At 35.2% G+C, this 12,785-nt stretch overlaps 1 protein-coding gene across 3 annotated transcripts in view; it reads left to right on the forward strand.

Annotated features, from left to right (window-relative positions):
- The window catches only part of CFAP36 (cilia and flagella associated protein 36), a 29,559-nt gene that overhangs the window by 8,003 nt on the left and 8,771 nt on the right, over window positions 1–12,785 (forward strand). For all 3 annotated transcript variants that reach the window (XM_045446107.1, XM_045446106.1, XM_045446108.1), the window contains one exon: window positions 9,470–9,584. In XM_045446107.1, the coding sequence (XP_045302063.1) occupies window positions 9,470–9,584 (115 nt within the window). The remainder of the gene's footprint in view (window positions 1–9,469; window positions 9,585–12,785) is intronic.

Consider the following 12,785-nt stretch of genomic DNA (forward strand, 5'->3'; position numbering starts at 1 on the left):
GAATTAACCTCAGAAAATATGATAATATAATAACTACTGAGATACTTACTATCTCAGTCATCTTCAGTTGAATTTTGTAATTTTGTGGTATTTTACAACTGAAGGAGGCAAAAATGACTTCCTTCATTGTGACTTCCTTGTGATTTTTTGTTGAGGATAAAGTACATCATTGATTTCTATGTACCATATTGCAGAAGACTTCTATATGGCAAGAGACAACAGTATTTTTTACTTTTGTTTTTTACTTGATTTGCTTTGACTTTTATAATATAAACATTAATACTTTCGTATTATGATAGTAATTTGGCAAAATTATGCTGTTTTTCCAATAACTTGTATCATTGAAGAGATTATATATGTAGTGTAACTTTCATTTTCTAAAATAGACACAGGATAATAAACAATATTTTGTATGAGTGCTAGTAAGATTTTTAAATATTAATACTTTATTTTTTAGAGCAGTTTTAGGTTTACAGAAAATTGAGCAGATAATACCATGTCCCTTGTTTAAAAAAATTTTTTTAATGTTTATTTTTTGAGAGAGGGAGAGAGAGAGAGAGTGACAGAGTGCTAGTGGGAGAGGGGTAGAGAGAGAGGGAGACAGAATCTGAAGCAGGTTCCAGGCTCTGAGTTGTCAGCACAGAGCCCAACATGGGTCTTGAACTCACGGACTGTGAGATCATGACCTGAGCCAAAATCAGATGCTTAACTCACTGAGCCACCCAGCTGCCTTATACAGTGTCCCTTATTAACATCTTTCATTAGTGTGGTATATTTGTTAAAATTGGTAAGTCAGCATTGATATATTATTATTGATTAATGTCCACAGTTTATAATAAGGTTTACTTTCTGTGTTGTCCAGTTCTATGGGTTTTGCCAAATACTTTATGTCATATATCCGCCATTACAGTATGTTACAAAATAGTTTTATTGCCTTAAAAATCCCGCTGTGTCCTACATATTTATCTTTTCCATCCTTTCCCCTGGCAACCACTGCATTTTACTGTCTCTCTAGTTTTGCCTTTTCCAGAATGTCATATAATTGGGATTATATAGTATATACCTTTTCATACTGGCTTCTTTCATTACACAATATGCATTTAAGGTTCTTTCATGTTTTTTTTTTGTTGTTGTTGTTTGATAGTTCATTTCTTTTTATTGTCATGTAATATTCCATTATGTAGATGTACCACAGTTTATCACTTTACCTTTTGAAGGACATTTTGGTAGCTTAAATACTAATATTCAGGGTTTTGTGTGGACATAAAAGTTTTCAACTTATTTGGGCAAATACCTAGAGCAAGACTTTTGGGTCATATGGTAAGATTAAGTTTAGCTTTGTAAGAAATTGCCAAACTCTCTTCTAAAGTAGTTGTACCATTTTTAATTTTCACCAGCAATTAATGGGAGTTCCTGTTGCTCCACATCTCTGGCAGCACTTGGTATTGTCAGTTTTTTGCATTTTAGCCATTCTAATATGTGTGTAGTGGTTTACTTTTGCCCATTTTAAAATTGAGTTGTTTGTTTTCTAGTACTTGAATTATAAGGCTTTTTTATATACAATTTTGATACAAGTCTTTTTTTATCAGATACGGGTTTTGCAAATATTTCACAAAATTTTCTTCTGTGGCTTATCTTTTCCTTCTCTAACAAAGTCTTTCACAGAGCAGAAGTTTTTTTGTTTTGTTTTGTTTTGTTTTGTTTTGTTTTATTTCAGTGAAGTCCACGATTTAATCGATTTTCATTCATGGGTTATGCTTTTGGTGTTGTATCTTTGGAAGTCATTGCCAAACCCATGGTTATCCAGATTTTCTCTACACTATCTTCTAGAAGTGTTATGGTTTTGTTTTTTACATTTAAATCTGTGTTCCCTTTTGGGTTAATTTTTGTAAAAGGTGTAAGTTTAATGTTTAGATTCATTTTTTTGCATGACCCGTCATTGTAGCACCGTTTGCTGGAAAGATGATTTTTTCTCCATTGGATTGCCTTTGTTTCTTGGTCAAAGGTCAGTTGACTATGTTTGTGTCAGTCTGTTTTCAGTTTCTTTCCGTTCTATTAATCTATTTGTATGTTCTTTCACCAATACCATACGTCTTGATTATTGTAGTTTATTTTTTTAAGTTTGTATATTTATTTTGAAAGAAAGAGAGTGAACGAACAGGGAAGGGGCAGAGAGAGAGAGAGAGAAAGAGAGAGAGAGAGAGAGAGAGAGAGAGAGAGCTGTGCTGTCAGCTCAGAGCCTGACATGGGGCTCGATCTCATGAATCATGAGATCATAACCGGAGCCAATATCAAGAGTTGGACACTTAAGTGACTGAGCCACACAGGTGCCCCTTGATTATTGTTGTTTGTAATAAGTCTTGAAGTTAGTGTCTGTGCTCTGACTTTCTTTTTTAATATTGTGTGGCTATTCGGAGTCTTTTGACTTTTCATGTATATTTAAAAACTGGTTTGTTGATATCTACAAAATAACTTGCTGGATTCTGTTTGGGGTTGCATAAATCTACAGATCAAATTAGGAAGAATTGACATGTTAGCAATATTGAGTCTTTTTATCTATGAACGTGGAATATCTCTCCATTTATTTAGATTATCTTTGATTTCTTTCATCAGAGTTTTTTTAGTTTTCCTACTATAGATCTTCTGTGTATTTTGTTAGATTTATTCCTAAGTACTTATTTTATTGTAGAAATAATGTAAATGTGTCTTTTTGTTTCATATTCCCATTATTCATTGCTGGTATAAAGGAAAGCAATTGATTTTTGTACAGTAACCTATCCTGCAGCTTTGTTATAATTAATTGTTCCAGGAGGTTTTTTTTTTTTTTCTTGTAATACTTATTTATTTATTTTGAGAGAGAGAGAGAGCATGAGCAGGGGAGGGGTAGGGAGACAGGGAGAGGCAGAATCCCAAGCAAACTCCGCACCATTTGCACAGAGCCCGATGCAGGGCTTGAACTCAGGAACTGCAAGATCGTGACCTGAGCTGAAACCAAGAGTCGGATGCTTAACCAACTAAGCCACCCAGGAGCCCTCCAGAAGTTTCTCTAAATTGATTTTTTGGAATAATCTACAGTCAATCCTGTCATCTGTGAACAAAAACAGTTTTATTTCTTCCTTCCTAATCTTTGTACCTTTAATTTCCTTTTCTTAATGCATTAGCTAGGACTTCCACTATTATGTGGAATGGGATGGGAGTGGGAAGAGGGGACTTGTTTCTGATCTTAACGGGAAAGCATCTAGTTTCTCACCATTAAGTATGGTATTCACTGTCAGGTTTTTTTTTTAAAATGTTTTTTGCTTTTTTTAAAAAAAATGTTTATGTTTGATTGAGAGAGAGAGAGAGAGAGAGAGAGAGAAAGTGAGTGAGGGAGAGGCAGAGAGAGCGGGGGACAGAGGATCTGAATTGGGCTCTGTGCTGACAGCCCTGATGTGGGGCTCAAACTCATGAGATGTGAGATCATAACCTGAGCCAAAGTCAGTTGCCTAACCTAGTGAGTCACCCAGGTGCCCCAGCTGTCAGTATTTTGTAGATGTTCTTTATCAGATTAAGGAAAGTCCTCTCTATTCCTCATCTGCTGAGAGTTTTTATCATGAATGGATGTTGGATTTTGTCAAATGCTTTTTCTGCATCTGTTGATATTATATGATTTTTTTCTTTTTTAGTCTCTTGATGTGATGGATTACATTAATTAATTCCAGGCTGTTGAATCAGCCTTGCATAACTAGAATAAATCCCACTTGGTCATGGTGTATAATTCTTTTTATGCACTGTTGGATTCAACTTGCTGATACTTTGTTGGATATTTTGGTATCTCTGTTCATGAGAGATAGTGTTCTGTGCTTTTCTTTCTTGTAGTGTCGTTGTCTAGTTTTGGTATTAGTATAATGCTAGCTACATAAAATAGCTTAAGAAGTACTCCTTCGGCTTCTATTTTCTGGAAGAGATTGTAAAGAATTGGTATGATTCCTTTTTTTCCCCTGTTTTTGAAGATTCTTATCTGAGGGCAGCATATGCATGTTCAGTTACATGTAAAATCCTAATCTGAATCATGCAAGGAGGGGTGGTAGGAAAATAGCATACACACTGAGTAAGTTATATATGGAAGAGATAGGGAATTTCAAAGTCATACTTTTTTTTCTCAATAATTTGAATCAATAGAACATCTTTTACATCGTTCTATAGGCTATGCTATTTAACTTCTGCAAATATTTAATCATTATTTTTTTGAGAAATAATATTAATCTGTAACTTTTCTTCTATGTTATCTTTTTTTTGTAGAGAAATTTTATAATTTCTTCATTAAATTTTTGGTAGAAATTACCAGTGGACCCAACTAGGCCTGGTGCTTTCTGTTTTGGAAGGTTATTAATTATTGATTCCTTCTCTTTAATAGAGATAGACAAATTTCAATTGTCTATTTATTCTTGTGTGAGTTTGACAGATTGTGTTTTTCAAGGAATTGGTCCATTTCATCTAGGTTATCAAATTTGTGGACATAGAATTGTCAGTAATATTTATTATCCTTTTAATGTCCCTGGGATCTGTAGTGATGTATCCTCTTTCATTCCTGATTTTAGTAATTTATGTCTTTTCTCTTTTTTTTTTCATAGTTAACCTGGCTAGAGGTTTATCACTTTTATTGATAGTTTTGAAGAATCAACTTTTAGTTTTGTTGATTTTTCTCTATTGATTTTCTATTTTAAATTTAGTTGATTTCTTCTCTAATTTCTACTATTTTTTTCCTATGCTTATTTTGGATTTAATTTGCTCTTTGTAGTTTCCTAAGGTGAAGCTTAGATTATTGATGTTAGGTAATTTTCTTTTTCAATATATGCATTTAATGCTATAAATTTCCCCTGAGCACTACTTTTACTGTACTCCCCAAATTTTGATAAGTTGTATATTCTTTTAGCTAGAAATATTTTAGGGGCACCTGGCTGGCTCATTTGGTTGAGTGTCCAACTCTTGATTTTGGCTCAGGTTATAATCCCAGGGTCATGGGATCAAACCCCATGTTGGGCTCTGCACTAAGGGTGGAGTCTGCTTAAGGTTCTCTCTCTTTCTTTCTCTGCCCCTCCCCCCACTTTCTCCACCACTTGTGTGCTCTCTTTCTCTAAAAAAAAATTTTTTTTTAAATTTCTTTTAACAAGAAATTTCCCTTAAGACTACAGTTAACCTTCGAACAACACAGGTTTGAACTGTGTGGGTCCTCTTCTACACAGATTTAAAAAAAAAATTTTTTTTTATGTTTATTCATTTTTGAGAGCGTGAGAGAGAGACAGATCACAAGTGGAGCAGGGGCAGAGAGAGAGGGAGATACAGAATCTGAAGGCTCTGAGCTGTCAGCACAGAACCTGACTCAGGGCTTGAACCCACGAACTGCAAGATCATGACCTAAGCCGAAGTTGGATGCTTAACCAACTGAGCCACCCAGGCGCCCATTCTTTTTGTTTTTTTTAATTTTAATTTTAATTTTAATTCTAGTATAGTTAACATACAGTGTTATATTAGTTTCAGGTGTACAATATAGTGATTCAACAAGTTTATACATTACTCAATGTTCATCATGATAAGTTTACTCTTAATCCCCTTCATCTATTTCACCTAAACCCCCACCCACCTCCCTTCTGGTAGCAATCACTTTATTGTCTATAGTTAAGAGTGTGGTTTTAGTTTGTCTCTTTTTCTCTTTGTTCATCTGTTTTGCTTCTTAAATTCCACATATGAATGAGATTAAATGGTATTCGTCTTTCTCTCTAGATCCATCCATGTTGCTGCAGATGGCAAGATTTCATTATTTTTTGTGGCTGAATAATTAATATTCCAGCGTGTGTGTGTGTGTGTGTGTGTGTGTGTGTGTGTGTGTGTGCATGTTTATACACACACACCAACTCTTTTTTTTTTTTTAAGTTTATTTATTTGAGAGTGACAGAGAGCTAGGGAGAGGCAGAGAGAGAAGGAGAGAGAGAATCTCAAGCAGGCTCTGCACTGTCAGCATGGAGCCTGATGTGGGGCTCAAACCCACAAACTGCAAGATCATCTGAGCTGAAATCAAGAATTGGACGCTTAACCAATGAACTATCGAGGCAACCCACACCTCTTCTTTATTCATCTATCACTGGATACTTGGGCTGCTTCTATAATTTGGCTATTGTAAATATTGTAAATAATGCTGCAGTAAACATAGGGGTACATATATCTTTTTCAATTAATGTTTTCATTTCTTTGAATAAATAGTAGTGGAATTACTGGATCCTATCCTATTTTTAATTTTTTGAGGAAGCTCCATACTATTTTTCCACAGTGGCTACACCAGTTTACATTCCCACCAGTAGTGCATGAGGGTTCCTTTTTTTCTACATCCTTGTTGTTTCTTTTGTTTTTTGTGTTTTACTTTTTTTGTGTTAGCACTTCTTGTTTCTTGTGTTTGATTTTAGCCATTCTGACAAGTGTTAGGTGATATATCATTGTGGTTTCGCTTTGCATTTTCCTGATGATGAGTGATGTTGAGCATCTATTCATGTCTTCTTTGGAGAAATGTCTGTTCATGTCTTCTGTCCATTTTTGATTGGATTATGTGGTTTTTTGGTGTTGAGTTGTGTAAATTTTTAATATATTTTGGATACTAACCTTTTATTGGATGTGTCCTTTGCAAATATCTTCCCCCATTCAGTAGGTTGCCTTTTAATTTCCTTATGATTTTCATAATAACATTTTCTCTTCTGTAGTTTATTTTGAGAATGCAGGATATAATACATATAGCATATACAATGTGTGTTAATTGGTGCAATATATAATTGCTAAGGCTTCTGGTCATCAGTAGGCTATTAGTGGTTAAGCTCAGGGGAGTCAGGAGTCATATGCAGATTTCTGACTGCACAGGGGTCAGTGCCCCAAGCCTAAGGTTGTTCAACTGTACTTTTTCTTTTTTTTAAATGTTTGTTTATTTTTGTGAGAGAGAGACAGAGTGTAAGCAGGGGAGGGGCAGAGAGAGAGGGAGACAGAATCTGAAGCAGGCTGCCGACTCTGAACTGTCAGCACAGAGACCGACGTGGTCATTGAACCCATATGGTGAGATCATGACCCGAGCCGAAGTCGGACTCTTAACCGACTGAGCCACCCAGAAGCCCCTGTACTTCTTGTATCCATGTGTTATTTAGAAGTGTATTGCTTAATCTGCAAGAATTTTAGTTTTTTCCATCTATCATTCAGTTACTGATTTCTAGTTTAATTCTGTTGTGGTCTAAGAGGATATTTTGTATGATTCCTATTCTTTTAAATTTATTAAGATGTGTTTTATGCCACAGAATGTTGTCTATTTGGGTGAATTTTTCATGTGTGCTTGAGAAAAATGTGTATTTTTCTGTTGGAGAAATATCAATTTGATCCAGTTGACTGAGGTACTGTTCAGTTCAACTATGTCCTTACTGATTTTCTGCCTGCTGGATCTATTGTTGATAGAGGGTATTGAAGTCTCCGAATGTAATCATGAATTCACCTGTTTCTCCTTGTAGTTCTATTAATGGAGCAGTGTGAGAACATGAAATCACCTGTACCTTTCAAAATATGGCATGGTGGATGCTTAACTGACTGAGCCACCCAGTCACCCCAGAAAGTTATTATTAAATTTATTTCATGCTAAAGTGAAAATTTTTCCTGTTGTAATATCTCTGAAATGAGAATGCATTTTATAATGAATGACATAATGTAATTGGAAGGTTCTTTTTTCTTTTCTTGTTGGTACATGAAGTAATGATTTATTTTACTCATCTATGGAATCTTAGATTCAACAAAATACTGTATTACTATTATTATTAGAGTACTAATTTGCAGAGGAAGAAACTGAAGCTCAAAAGACTAAATGATATGTCCAGAGTCACACAACTAGTACATGGTTAAGCAGGAAGTGGGCTTGTGATATTAAGGGCTAATTTTTTCCAATGTTTCAGTAGTTCTCAAGCTTTAATGTTGTAAGAATTATCTGTGGGGATACATGGACACCCATCCTCTAGAAATTTAGATTCATTATGTCTATGGTAGGGTTTAGGAATATGCATTTCTTAGATGCATCAAGGAACATACTTAAGTATCAACTCAAACTCTGACTTGCTGATAGAAGCCCCAGTTGATACATTGCTATTCAGTAGCATTGCCCTTTAAGAGTTTATTAGTGATGAGGATAAGGTCCTTGATATCACTAATAAGAAGTCTAGGAAGCCCCAGAACAATGTTTTGTGGGGGCATAATCATAGAAAGATGTCTTGGCAAACATCACTAATCTATCACAGAGACTGTCCACAAGTGTTTTCAATACTGAGCTTTCGGCTGAAACTTTCAGTCAAGCCTATCTGCTATGCCCTGCTGTGGGCCTTTTGAACAGTGTATATGAATTTAATGGGAAAGAATTTCCATCATTTTTTTCTTCAGTTGACTCTTTATAAATGTCACAGAGAGCTGCTTTTGCATTTTGTTTTGTTTTCCTATATACTGTGGTTGTTTAGGGTGGGAGCTGGTTGCTGGGAGAAGGGCTCCTTCTCTGCTTAGAGCTCTTGGATGGAGGTTTTGTTGAGATGTCTGACATTATTGCTGCTGCCCACCTGGTAAACAATAGCACACCCTTGGTTGCCTCTGCATGATTTTGTGTGTTCAATTTTTCCATCAATAGCATGTAAAGCTTGAAATAAGATTTTAGTAAGTGCATAAAATTTGAGCGTTTTGGGTTTTCACACATTTCAAATCTTATTTTACTTATTGTTGATTAGCTTGGGAATTGGTTTGCTCTTTAATATAGCAATAGTTCCCTGTAGTTAAAAAAGTGTTAATTTGGGTACTCCAGGTAGACACCTTAGTTTTTCCCCTAATTTATCATATTTTTTTAATCCAGAAAATTATTTCACACTACAATTTCTAATTACCTCTTATATGAAGCCTTCTACATACAGGAGAACTATAATTGTGTTTTCATATTACTAATACCTCATTACACTTAATATCCAGACTCCATTTTTTTGCATTTACTTTTATTTAACTTGGTACTTTTATTAATTAAGGGATAATTTTGTAATTACTGATTTTTTAACTATAAATTTCAAGTGACAGAATAAAAACCAAACAGGTATCTTTATTTCGGCTGAAAAACAAATCCAGATACTGAAGTTGTAACTTTAAAAAATTAAGTCCAATTTCTGTGCTGTTTTTCAGAGTTACTCAGCACTGGCTCATTTGGAAAATGTATCATCGCCATCAGCCTTAGCTTCTTGGAGGCATGGGGGTTGGGAGAGTTAGCCTCTTGAGAGCCTACATTAAAGGTTTTTAGAATCTTAAAATTTTCCTTTTGAGTCATCTGACCATAAATAATAATACAGCATTCCTGAGTTGATAGAAATGATTTGCCATAGAAATGATCTGTGTGGAAAATAGTTTTAAAACTTGAATCTTCATTTAACTTCCAGACTTCTTTCCATAGGCCATTTTGCAACCTGTATTGGCAGCAGAAGATTTTACTATCTTTAAGGCAATGATGGTCCAGAAAAACATTGAAATGCAGCTGCAAGCCATTCGAATAATTCAAGAGAGAAATGGTAAAGTGTTGAATTTAGAAATTGAATTGCTAAATGCATTTTGTTTTTTCAGTTTTGATTATTCTGATTCTATTATGGTCTTAAGTGTAGCTGCTTTGTATAAATTTATTTCAAGTTTGAAAATCTGTGGCTGACTTAAGAGATTCAAGAATGTAATCTTCCTGATCAGTGTGTGTTTGCCATCTCAAAGAAAGCAGACTAGAATCTAATTTAATGATGATTTAGGTCTCAGAGAGCTTGATTTTTCTTCCTAGCCATTTTGTTTATGAAATTCAGTATTTTTGAGTGGTCACAGTTATAGTTACTGTTGAGAGAAGGGGACTTCTCTTTTCCTTCTGGCTTATGGACCTTTGTGAGAGACGGTGGCGCTCCAGAGTTAGTGAGCTTTGGAAGTATTTGGAGGGTTGTTGAAACCATATGGCTGTCTCCCATTTCTGATTCAGTAGGTCTGGGGTGGGATTGAATACTTTGCATTTTTAACAGGTTTCCAGGTGATGGTAAAACTTTTGGTCTTGGGACCAAACTGAGAACTGTTCCAGGGAAATGGGCAGGTATGATTGCACTACCATCAGGTGGAAAGGAAAACAGAATTCAAAGCCCCAGTAACCCTCTTTTAGTTTTATCTGTTCTCTGACTCTCTTGCCTAATCTCAGTTTCTCTCTAGCTTTTCCTGCTTTTATTCCCTTTTTTGTGTGTTTGAATTACATTTGACATTTTGACCTAAAACATCTGAGTTTCTAACCATACTTATTATTGTACTATGTCCTTTTCAATCCAGACTCTTATCTCCTTTCAGATTTCTGGCTCTAATAACCTGACCTTGATACCTATATGTTCCTTTGTTCAGTGGACCACACTGATATTCTTGACCATGCCTATATATTCTTCTTTGGCAGCAGGACCTTTTTGTAAAAATTGTTTCTTGAACATGTGAGAGCTATAGTTCTGTTGTACTATTTGCTTTTAAAGATCTGGAACACGCAACAAGAGGTTTCTGTTGTTGCAGGGCAAACATTGGAGTGTTGCAGGGCCCCTTGTGGATTGTCCTCTTTTAGTCTGATGTGAGTAGAGACTATCTCTTAGAGTCAACCACCACCATAACTATCCTGTAAGATCCTGGGATGCTTTTCACAGCGGTGAAAGAGGTGTTGTCTGTGGGTAGGAGATAACACCACCCTAACCCTGAACTACACATGACATTGTGCTGTGACTTTGATGTAAAGAAACTTGGAAAACAGTCTCTTTCTTTGTCTTTGTACCATGGTTTTCTGTATAAAATCCTTTTCTCTGAATGTTCCTGAAATTATGCTTTATTCTGACCTATTGGATAGAGAATGTGAATAATTATTTTATGTTAGTTAAAATTGTTTTGGGAGGGCTCAATTTTGATAAAAGAGATAGTGAACTTGATAATGGCACTCTGTAGTTTCCAGTTTGAATTTAACTGGAAACTCATTTAGATTTAATATAAAGAAAGGGAACAAGTACATTGGCTGGATGCCTCAGGCTGCCATTAGCAGGAAGCCTCAGTGAAAATGTCTTAATCAATAAGAAATTATCATCTCACAGAACAAGAAGTCCAGAAAAAGGAGGAAAGGAAGATGGTCCATGTTGGCTAAGTTAAGGACTCAGTGATATTATCAAGAATGCTGACGCTTTCCATCTTTATACTCTGCTATTCTCAGGATCTTCTCTCATAATTGTACTCTGACTGCATTGAATAAGACTCAGCAACATCTCATGAAGAAAAGGGGTGTTTCTTCCTGTGCATCTCTTTTTGTTAGCAAGACAACACTTGCATAGAAGCCTCCTAGGAATTCTCCCCTCAGGTCCTATTGGTCAGGATTTGGGTCACATGCCTTTCTTAAACCATCTAGCAGGGGAAATGAGACTGTTATGATTGGCTTAAGTCACTCATGAATCACTCTGCTGTGGTGGGGTAGGGCTCAGCCTCTAAGTACTTGGCTACCTGCTAATTAAGCAAATCTGGCTTATGTTAGCAAGAGAGGATGAGACAATGATGCAGACTAATGCTGGTGTCAAACTACAGAGTGGGACTGTTTGCTTACTTTTAGGTAAAAACTAAGACTTAGTTTCTGCCATAGTATTTTTAATACTTGGATTTAAGAATGTTGCTTAGCTTAGATCCGGTAGCTAGTACCTTAGAGCAATGTTGATTGTACTAAAAACTGCAGGTCATTTGAAAATTGTCTTTGTGGTAAGAAACATTCAAAGGCTCTTTGGATTCTTAGTTGTATTTTATCAAAGAATTTTTGGAGAAATGCAAATCAGAGCATTATTTTGATGGCTTTGAAGTATTGCATACTATTGCATTATTCTTTCCTTAGTTCTTTGAATTTTCCTTAGAAATATTATTAGAGAATACTAATTGTATATCTTGACTGAGCAAAATGCATCGATGTGTTTTATCGACGTCAGCTTTCTGGTTGTGACACTATACCATATTTTGCAAGATGTTACCATTGGGGGAAAACTGAAAAAAGGTGCATGCATAGCATTTCTCTGTATTATTTCTTAAAACTGCATGTGAATCTGCAATTATCTCAAAATAAAAAGTTTAATTAAAAATGTATTTAAACACCAAGGGGATTAGAATCATATAGCTACTTTAATTTAGAGCAGATCCAAAATCCCATAGTCATTTGTGAATAGAGAAAATGGAAGGTAAAAATTAAGAGACATGTTGCTGATGTTGCGGGAATATACTAATTATAGATATGAACACAACACTGATTACCAGTCTACCTGCTTATCAGGAAGATAAAGCAAATTCAACCAATTCTTAAAATTACTTTCCATGAGTTATTATTTTCTTGGGCCAAAGTTGGTATTGCCCTGGTTTATAGTTATTGGCCCAATATCTAGATAGAAGCTCTGAGGGCAGAGATTGTTTTATTCATCTTTATATTGTCCCTGAGTGCTTAGCACTGTGCTTTTTCCCATGTAGTAAGCAGGGCTCTTTTCAGTAGCATTTGCTATAGTATGAATGAAGAGTATTAACATACTGTTTCAATTAAAGTATTTTATATTTTGTTTTGTAAACTCTTTTCACACTTAAGGGATACTTTTAAGAGCATAGTTTTATTATTAGGAGCTTAATGATTTCAGTGGTATATACTCAGTATGTGATTAGGGGTGGTGATAGTTTATATTAACTAATTTTAATTGCTATATTATGGT

Source organism: Leopardus geoffroyi, chromosome A3, assembly GCF_018350155.1.
Source record: "Leopardus geoffroyi isolate Oge1 chromosome A3, O.geoffroyi_Oge1_pat1.0, whole genome shotgun sequence".
NCBI classification, from domain to species: Eukaryota; Metazoa; Chordata; class Mammalia; order Carnivora; family Felidae; genus Leopardus; species Leopardus geoffroyi.